Source organism: Anomaloglossus baeobatrachus, chromosome 4 (assembly GCF_048569485.1).
Source record: "Anomaloglossus baeobatrachus isolate aAnoBae1 chromosome 4, aAnoBae1.hap1, whole genome shotgun sequence".
Classification (NCBI taxonomy): domain Eukaryota; kingdom Metazoa; phylum Chordata; class Amphibia; order Anura; family Aromobatidae; genus Anomaloglossus; species Anomaloglossus baeobatrachus.
In genome coordinates, this window is record NC_134356.1 from 537,488,639 (window position 1) to 537,498,752 (window position 10,114).

The following is a 10,114-nucleotide window of genomic DNA, read 5'->3' on the forward strand; positions in this document are numbered from 1 at the left end:
GCGCTTTCAATTTTTCGGCCGCCGGCGGAGACTGTAAGGCGCACTTCTACTGGTAAGTAGATCGACTCGATCCTGTTCGTGATGCCAAGTTGTCGCGGGCGGAGGGGACGCGCTCGCCGTGCTCGGGTCCAGGGCTTCTGCTGCTGCTCGTTGGCTCGAGCGGTGAACCGGACCCGGGGACTCGAGCAGCGCTCCTCACCTGTGAGTTAAAAGGGGGTGGTATGTTTAGGGAGATTGTTCGTGACGCCAGCCACGGGTTGTGGTGATAATGGCACCACCACTGCTGGTAACGGGGATCCCGGGAGAGATGGTAGGGTGCAGCTGAGATGTTGTCCCCTCCGTGGGCAGGGGTTGGTGATCCCGGGGCCCGATGGTGTAATGGGGAGGCCGGACGGCTGGGGTGCAGGGACTGTGCGGCGCGGTGCTGGACGGCACTGGTGTACTCACTCAGACAATCACTGACAGAGTCGTAGGTAAATCAAAACGGCCGGATGGACAGGTCCCGCAGCCGGCTGCAGTGCTGTTGTTGTGCTCTCCCCGGACTGCTGAGGGTGGCTGTCTTTCCCTGCACCTTTGAGAAAGTTCTTGACTCCTGTGGTTACCCACCGGTAGTCCTCTCCCCGGCGTATAGGTACCGTAGGAGCCCGTTTTGCCCGCAGGCGCTGGCCCTTGGATCTCTAGCCTGTGGCGGTGGCTGTATATCCTCTCTGGGTGGACGGTTGCCTTCAATCGGGACTTAGTAGTTGGGAAACCCCTGGGGTTCCTGTCACATTCGGATTTGACTATTGACGGCGGCTCCAAGCCTGGTCGGGGTCCGATGGCCCTGCCTGTGTGCTTAGCTTCACTCCATTCCCCGGTCCGGTACCGGCGGGCCGATGCCCGACCCCGGTCCTTACGGCTCTGCGGAGTTCCACCAACTCCTGCAGACGGCCACCACCATCTGCCTACCTTGATGTCAGTGTCTGGGCTCCAACCCAGACACCTCAAGTGTTCACTCCTCTCACTTTCATCTCCAAGACTAAACTGACACTTTTTCTGCCTCCAGGCCTGTGAACTCCTCGGTGGGTGGGGCCAACCGCCTGGCTCCACCCCACCTGGTGTGGACATCAGACTCTGGAGGGAGGCAACAAGGGTTTTTGTTTGACTGTTGTAACCACCTAGGGAGGGGGTGTGTGTTTTGGTATGTATGTGACTACCTGGCTAGTCCAGGGCGTCACATTCTCACTCTGTGTTTTTGCTACTTTTTTTTGCATGTTTTTTTTCATTGGTTTTATGCAAATAAATGTAAATAAAAAGCTGCTTTTTACAGTCCTAGCAAAGCCTATGAGATTCCAGAAATCTCATGCATGCACACTTGCTTTTTTTCCTGACTAAAATGGAAAAACTGCTGCATTTTTTAAAGAAGTAGCATGTCAATTCTTTCATCAATTTTGCTGCTTTTCTCACCATTAAAAGCAATGAGAGTGAAAAAAACGCAGCTGCATGTTTGCTGTGTTTTTTTTCCTGCATTTTTGCTGCTTTTGCTAACTTTATTTAAACATGTACTATAGAGAAATGACAAACCAAAATGTATAAAAAAACACAGCAAAAATGCAGCAAAATCGCAGCTTTTTTACTGCCGAGACAGCAGGTTTTGCTGCAGAAAAAAACGTAAAGTGTGAACATAGCCTATGACTTCCTGAGCAATGGGAAACAAAGCATCTGTGTTTATATATTACAGGGCCATAGGCTCTTGGTTCAATGATGCATCTAGATCCTTTGGATTCCAGCGCAACGTTTGATGTTGAACCCTGCTCACCACCACCAACACATTATTGTTCAGCTGTGCATGCCTAAGTGGACATTAGAAAAAGCAGTAGTTTTAGACCAATTTTCCCACCACACATTGACCAAATTCTAGTAGATAACAGCTCCATAAAGGAAATCTGTAGACTATGAGTGAACCTTAAGTTCGGTGTTTGGTACAAACTCAGATTTATCCAAGTAAACAATGTTTGGGTTCGGAGTTCGGGAGCTTAATGAATGCAAACAACGTGCACGAACATCGCTGTCCTCAGGTACGCTCTGTGCTTGTCCCAGTGTGAGCTGCTTGCAGTGTTTGAATGGCTTGCACTGGGGGTAGCAACAACATGATGGATATAGTGTACAAAAATGATGGAAAAAAACCTTGACCACCCGCTCCTAGAAGTAATCTGTTTATGGCTGGCTGCATGTGGGTGGAGACCCAAAATGCCAATCAGTGACTTCAATTAAAGTTCAGGTCTAGTCTGAGTCCAAAACCAAACTTTAAGGTTATGTGTCCACGGGAATATGTATCTGCAGATTTTTCTGCATCAAAATCCACAGCTTTCCCGCTAAATCCGCACCTTTTCATACGTGCGGATTTGATGCGGATTTTGGTGCGGATTTTTTTTTTTTTCAATTTTATAGCCAAAATCCGGACGAAAATCCGCAACAATAATTGACATGTTGCAGATTTTTCCAGTCGAAAATCTGCACAATTTCCGCTGCGGAAAAATCCGCAACGTGGACACAGCATTTCCCAAATGTCATAGAAATGGCTGGGGAGTAGCTGTGCTGCAGATTTTCGGGAAATCCGCGGCTTTTCCACGATAAATCCGCGGCAAAATCCGCGCATTTTTCGCAGCGTGGGCACATAGCCTCACAAATTCAACTGGACCAGCAAAACCAGAACTTCCACAGGTTCATTCATTTCTACTTTAGACCATTTAACAAAATACTATATAGGTGAAATTTTCTTTAATTGTAGTAACTCAACTTCCCTCATCTCACACTGGCATGATTATTACTCTTTTCTGCCATGACTATAGAAATTAAGTAAAATATATCTTTGTACCGTGTTAGCCAGTAGAGATAAAAAAAATTGTTTAAAAGAACTGAGAGTCCTCAGTGGTTGATACCTTTTAATGGCTAACTGAAAAGATGGTAATAATTGCAAGCTTTCAAGACTACTCAGGTCTCTTCATCAGGCATGCCTGATGAAGAGACCTGAGTAGTCTCGAAAGCTTGCAATTATTACCATCTTTTCAGTTAGCCATTAAAAGGTATCAACCACTGAGGACTCTCAGTTCTTTTAAACAATTTTTTTTATAGAAATTAATGCACAGCTAAATTTGGCTGATGATTTCTTCAACCCGTCCACATTTTTCCAGCACCTCTGCACAATCTTCCCATTGTCATAGCTATTAATTTTCACCAGAAAATGAAAACTCCCTAATTTCCCTACACATTAATACTGCCACCTTGTATGTCCCCTAACAGTAACTGTTCATTATTTGTGCTTTCATGCAGTACCTGTGTATACTCTGTGCTTTAGACAGTAATAGTGTCCCATTCTCCATACAAAAAAATGTAATATCCCTTTTGTAATGTAACCCTTTCAGTGCTCCTCTGTTTCTGTTTATAAAGTATATATAATTAAACTCACCTGTTCCCATGATGATCAGTAGGCTCGTTCCTCCTTCTTTGTGCCACCCATTGCCCCATGTAGATTAGACAATGAAGTGATGTAATTGATACCTTATCCAGAGGTGTATTTAGGCTTTCCAGCACCCGGGGAAAGAATTCAGTTTGGTGCCCCCCATGTGACCAATTATTCATATGTGATTTGCACACTTACAGTCACATGATGACGAGCTGCTCTTAGTAATTCACTCGATGTTCAAAGAGAAACGTAGGAAGAAAAGTTAATTGTCACATGTAGGTATGAAACTCATATATGAGTGGAAGGGCCATATGATGACTACTAGAACCAGAAGCAGAGCTGAATCCTGACAGGGAGTATATTACATGCTGCTAGGATTGGGTTAAACTGTTTAATTTTTTTTTAAGTAAAGGACTTCTCCAGGTTTGATATAAAAATCTGTAGTCACTCTGTGTCACTCTGTGACTGCAGACTTCTGAATTCTCACACTGCACACTGTCAGGATTCTCTGGTGCCGGCAGTGAGAGGTCACGAAACCGCAAGTATGCAATTTACATACATATGGTCACGTGCCAATAAAAATGAATTGAGTAAGGCCGGACACATGAAATCATAATGTGGCCAGAAATATAAGAATCTCATACTTGCGCTCACATGACCATCCACTCCTGCCACTGGCGAATACTAAAAATGTGCAAGCGCTGTGAGAATTCAGAAGCCTGCAGTCACCTAGAGAGATTAGAAACTTTCATCTCAAACCTGGACAAGACTTTACTTATAAAATTAAGCAGTATAGCCGAATTCTAAGTAAAGGGGTGGTCCAATCTCACAATTTATGTATTGCTACTTGTGTACAGGATCAGAACTAGTAACAGCATCAGAACCACCAGAGGTACAGAAATACATAATTAGAACCCCCATCAATACAGAAACACAGCATCACAACCACCATAAGTACAGAAATTCATCACAACCACCAGCAGTACAGAAATACATCAATATAACCCCACCAGTTCAGAAACAGCATCAAAACCTTCTTCAGTAGAGAAATACATCATCAGAACCACAAGCATGGTACATCAATTGTAATGTCAGGTCAGACGCATAGACATTTCTATTGCAGGAATCTACAACTTCCAATACATCCTTAAAGGCAATCTGTCATTAGGATATTAACATCTTATCTGAGAGCAGCATAATGTAGGGGTAGAGATCCTGATTCTAGCAGTGTGTCACTTACTGTGCTGCTTAGTGTAGTTTTGATAAAAATCACTGCTTAATCAGCAGTAGATTATCACTACAGGACTGCTTGGCATGCTGCCAGGTAGACCAGCATATTCATCAGCTCTGTATAACTGCTAGATCTGCAGCAGAGAAAACATTGATTTTATCAAAATAACAGCAAACAACCCAGTAAGTGACACATCGCTGGAATCAGGGTCTCTGTCTCTACATTATGCTGCTCTCAGATGGGGGCACAAAAACCTGGTGACAGATTCCTTTTAACAATGGTAAGTAGATACTTGGGAGTTAACAGTCATCATCAGACTGCGGACTATACAGGAACTACAGTAAGGTCTCAGTTCCACTTGTGTTTTGCACGGACGAGTGCAATCTGATAAAATATCGAGTGTCCATCTGCAATTGATTTTGCATGATATATTGGCATGAGAAAAGAATTGCAGCATGCTGAAAGTGTCACAGATTCTCAGCTCACACACCCATACAAGTCTACGGGAGCGTGTGAATATCGCACTGCACTTGGATGTAATCAGTGTGCAGTACAATGTACGCAAAGAGGCTGTGGAGAAGGGGGAAATTACTCCCTCCCTTCGTCTTGTCCGCAGCTGTGATCTAATCGCAAGATCGGATCACAGTCGCATGACACTCGGCTCACGCTCACAGCAGAGCCTGAGCCGAGAGTCATTAGCATATTGCATCTGATGATCTTGCATGGGAAGCAATGAGCAAGTGGGACTGAGGCCTAATGATGAGAATTAGTCACACTGTTCTCTACACTATGGCCCCTTAAACTGCCCAGTCTTTATACTGTGCCCCTCATCACACTCCCCCTTCTTGCTATGGCTTCACACTATCCTCTCATGCTATCCCCTTTCCCTGACAGCCGGACTCAGAATAACCGGCTCCCACTATGGGGGCGGCAAAATGCAGCTGCAGGCAGGGCCAGCTCCAGGTTTTTGTGGGCCCTGGGTGAGTCTCAATGAGCCCCATCCTCACATAGACACGCACATACATGTACACATACAAGCATACATACATATACATATTTAAAGACAAATTCACAAAAATACATATAAACAGAGACAGAATAAATATTTGTTTAAAAAATTAATAGGATTTAACTTTATAACAACAGTAATAATTTTTTTTTTTTTTTTTTATATATACTATTTGATATCCTTGATATTACTAACTGTTACAGTAAATTAACATTACAAGTCCCTCTATAGGATCTTTTTTGTCTAAAAAAAAAAAAAAAAAAATTAACAGGATTTAACTTTATAACAATAGTAATATTTTTTTTTTTTTTTATTGATATAAACAGAGAGAAATTTATACAGTCATATACACTGACATACACAGACACACATCATACATGCACACAGACACATTACAGATATTATTAATATGAGGAAGCCGGCAGCAGCCTCACTCACCTCCCCCGCTTGTCTTCATCCAGCTCCACCTGGGCATGTTGCTGTGCCGCGCTGATTGGTGGCCATGACTAAAAGACATAGCCACACAGAGCACACTGACACTGCTGTATATACATCGCAGGGGAGGCTGGGGACATACAGCAATGGGGGGGACATACCGCTCCAGAGGAGACATTAGAGGGGGGCATTCAGATCTGAGAAGATATATAGCTGTGGGGGGTATACAGCCCTGGAGTGGGGGGACAAACAACTCTGGGGGTATACAGCACTGGGTTGGAGAGAGATACAGCTCTGGGGGTATACAGCTCTTCGGTGGTATACTGCACTAGAGTGGGCAACATACTGCACTGGGGTGGGGGACAAACAGCTCTGGGGTATACAGCACTGGGATGGGGGGAACAGACAGTTCTGGGGTGCTATTCAGCACTGGGGGGTTATAGACAGTTCTGGGGGTATATAGCACTGCGGTGGAGGGGATATTATAGGCAGTTCTGCGAGGTATTCAGCACTGGGGGGGTTATAGACAGTTCTGGGGGTACATAGCACTTCGGTGGGGGGGATATTATAGGCAGTTCAGCGGGGTATACAGCACTGGGGGGTTATAGACAGTTCTGGGGGTATATAGCACTGCGGTGGAGGGGATATTATAGGCAGTTCTGTAGGGTATTCAGCACTGTGGGGGTTATAGACAGTTCTAGGGGTATATAGCACTGAGGTGGGGGGATATTATAGGTAGTTCTGCAGGGTATACATCACTGGAAGGTTATAGACAGTTCTGGGGGTATATAGCACTGAGGTAGGGATATATTATAGGTAGTTCTGCGGGGTATACATCACTGGGATGTTATAGAGAGTTCTGGGGGTATATAGCACTGCCGTGGGGGGGATATTATAGGCAGTTCTGCTGGGTATTCAGCACTGGGGGGACAGGACATACAGCTCGGCGGCTCATTTCTTCCTCTGTGTGTTGAGCCTAGAATATATGGCCTCCTTCCAGGTAATGGGCGTGACCAGCTTCATGACAAATTAAGTCATACCTGGACGGAGCCCATACATTCTATCATCTACCATCATCTGTGGGACGGCAGGGCAGGGCAGTGCATGGTGCATGCTAGCTCCGCCCACAGACAAACTTAACCCCTACACAGCGGTGAAGGCTGCATTGAGGTGGGATCTAAGAGTCTGCAGCTGTCGGCATGAGCGCTGCCTGCGGGCCCCAGAACTCGGCCACAGCATACATCACCGTCCTTGCTGAAAGGTGCACTCGGGTCCCGACAGCGCCCCCCTCGACACTGCGCCTGCGGCACGTGCACCTCCAGCCCCCCCCCTAGTTACGCCCTTGCCTTATCCTTTGTGTTCTTTAGTCCTCTGGTAGGTCTCAAGCCTGAGGTTTACTATACTAAAGGGGTCTTTACACGCTACGATATCGTTAATGTTTGATCGTCGGGGTCACATTGTTAGTGACGCACATCCGGCGTCATTAACAATATCGCAGCGTGTGATACTTACCAGCGACCTTAGGCGACCTCAAAAATGGTGAAAATCGTTCACCATGGAGAGGTCGTCCCAAACTCAAAAATCAGTAAGGACTGTTTAGCATTGTGATTCATCGCTCATGCAGCAGCACACATCGCTATGTGTGACACCGCATGAGCGAGGAACGTCTCCTTACCTGCCGCCGGCCCCAATGCGGAAGGAAGAGGTGGGTGGGATGTTTACATCACGCTCAGCTCCGCCCCTCCGCTTTGATTGGCCGGCCGCTGTGTGACGTTGCGGTGACGTCGCTGTGATGCCGAACGTCCCTCCACCTTGAAGGAGGGATTCTTCGGCAGTCACAGCTACGCCGCCGACCAGGTAAGTATGTGTGACGCTGCCGTAGCGATAATGTTCGGGTACTTACACGCTCGCTATCGCTACAAATTGCTAGCGATATCGCTACCATGTAAAGCCCCCTTAAGGCTCGAATTACACTGACCAACTGGTAACACTAAACAACCGATTGACTTACCGTTCAGTAGCCTGTTCACACAGACATACTTCAGTAAATGATCTGTAATAGACTATCATAGTTCTCAGCTTTGTAAATTCTGCATGCACAGGCTGTGTTTACACAGGACAATGCATGTCGGAGAACGAGGACCTTTTGTAGCATAGATAAAATTATTTATGTTAGCAGCGGGTTAATCAACGTGATGTCCACAGCGAGCAACAGAGAACATTCATTTATTGAGAATTAAGAACATCCAGCTTACAACGTGAGAATAGGATCAGTCTGGTTTCTGGGAGAGGGAGAGAGAAAAATCTGCTGTGACCTTCAGCTTCCAGCTCCACACTAGAATACACACACTGGGAGGAGGAGGAACATCCTGTCTGTGAATGAGGACCTTTTTTTTTTTTTCTTTAACTTTGTTAACATCTGAACAATATGCATGCAGACATAAAATCACATCATATTAAACAAACAATAGTTGTTGCAATACATACAGATCAATATGCATTAGGCCAACACCCCCACTCAACAACTACTTATTCTGTTAGTCCCATAGTGGTTCTCAATCCTTGGCAATGGCTTGGTCAAAATGTCAGCTATCATTTTATCAGTCTCACAATAAACAAACTGAATTATGCCACGATCTATCAAATCACGTAGATGATGATATCTGACGTCAATGTGCTTAGTTCTAGCACTGATCTTTTCACTGCATGCAAGTTTAATGCATCCTTGATTGTCCTCATATCACCGTTGGCTGAGTTAACGGTTTACCAAGATCATCTATCAGTTGTCTTAGCCAAATGATCTCCTGACTTGCATAGGCTGCGGACATATACTCAGCTTCTGTAGATGACAAAGCAACAGATACTTGTTTTCTACTAGACCAGGAGATTGAACTCTCTCCAAGTTTAAATACGTATCCGCTTGTGGATTTATGATCATGCGAATCACCAGCCCAATCTGCGTCAACATAGCCGGTGAGTTTTAGATTTCCTGCTGCAGATAATTTTAAATTTACACCTTGTGTCTCTTTTAAATATCGGAGAACTCTTTTAATGGCATTCCAGTCCTTTTGACGCGGTTTCTCCACATATCTGCACAATACTCCAACTGCTGTTGTAATATCTGGTCGAGTCATAGTCGATATGTATAGAAGTGCCCCCACTGCCTGTCGATATTTCTCATTGTTAGGCAACAGGTCATCTTCTTCCAGATTCAGGTAGGATGATTCCATTGGCGTTGATACACCTTTGGCTTCTGTCATTCCAAACTGATTCAGAATTGAATTAATTTTTGCACTTTGATTTAGAAGAAAACTTCCATCTTCCTCTCTCTGGATATAGATTCCTAGATAATATGTCACATTTCCAAGGTCTTTTGTTTCAAAATTTCAGTAATTTTTCCAATTTCGGCTTCTTCTTGATGAACTACAATTACATCGTCCACATATAAGAGAATATACATCCACTTTCCGTCTGTATATCTCGTATATAAGCATGGATCCACTTGACCTCTTTTAAATCCTTCTTCTAACAAGAATTTGTTCATTTTGGTGTTCCATGCTCTTGCCGATTGCTTAAGAAAGACCATAAAGAGATTTTTGTAGTTTGCAAACAAGATTCTGTTCACCTTCCTTTATATAACCTTCAGGTTGAGTCATGTATAAATCCTCCTCAATGTCACCATTTAAAAATGCAATTTTGATATCCAAATGTCTGACAAACATCTTTTGTACAGCAGCTATGGCCATCAAGGCTCTAAATGTTGTCTGCTTGGCGACTGGGGAAAAAGTAGCATCATAGTCTTCGCCATACTTTTGAGAATATCCTTTTGCGACCAACCTCGCTTTGAATCTGTGGACTTTACCTTCAGAGTCATATTTGGTTTTAAATACCCACTTGCACTTGATTGCCTTTTTACCCTGTGGTAACTCAGTGAGTTTCCAAGTTTGAAGTTGATGAAGCGAGTTCATTTCTTCATTAGCGGCATTGATCCACT

General features: G+C 44.5%; 1 protein-coding gene across 1 annotated transcript; it reads right to left on the reverse strand.

The window, feature by feature from the left end:
* Positions 1 to 8,855: 8,855 nt before the first annotated feature.
* Positions 8,856 to 9,380, reverse strand: LOC142302651 (uncharacterized). Its single transcript, XM_075343752.1, has one exon. The coding sequence runs from the start codon at positions 9,378 to 9,380 to the stop codon at positions 8,856 to 8,858; it is 525 nt and encodes a 174-aa protein (XP_075199867.1).
* Between the last annotated feature and the right edge of the window lie 734 nt (positions 9,381 to 10,114).

What these genes read in the sequence shown, in the direction of transcription:
- LOC142302651 (XM_075343752.1), bottom strand. Translation starts at nt 9,380, where the DNA reads ATGACAGAAGCCAAAGGTGTATCAACGCCAATGGAATCATCCTACCTG.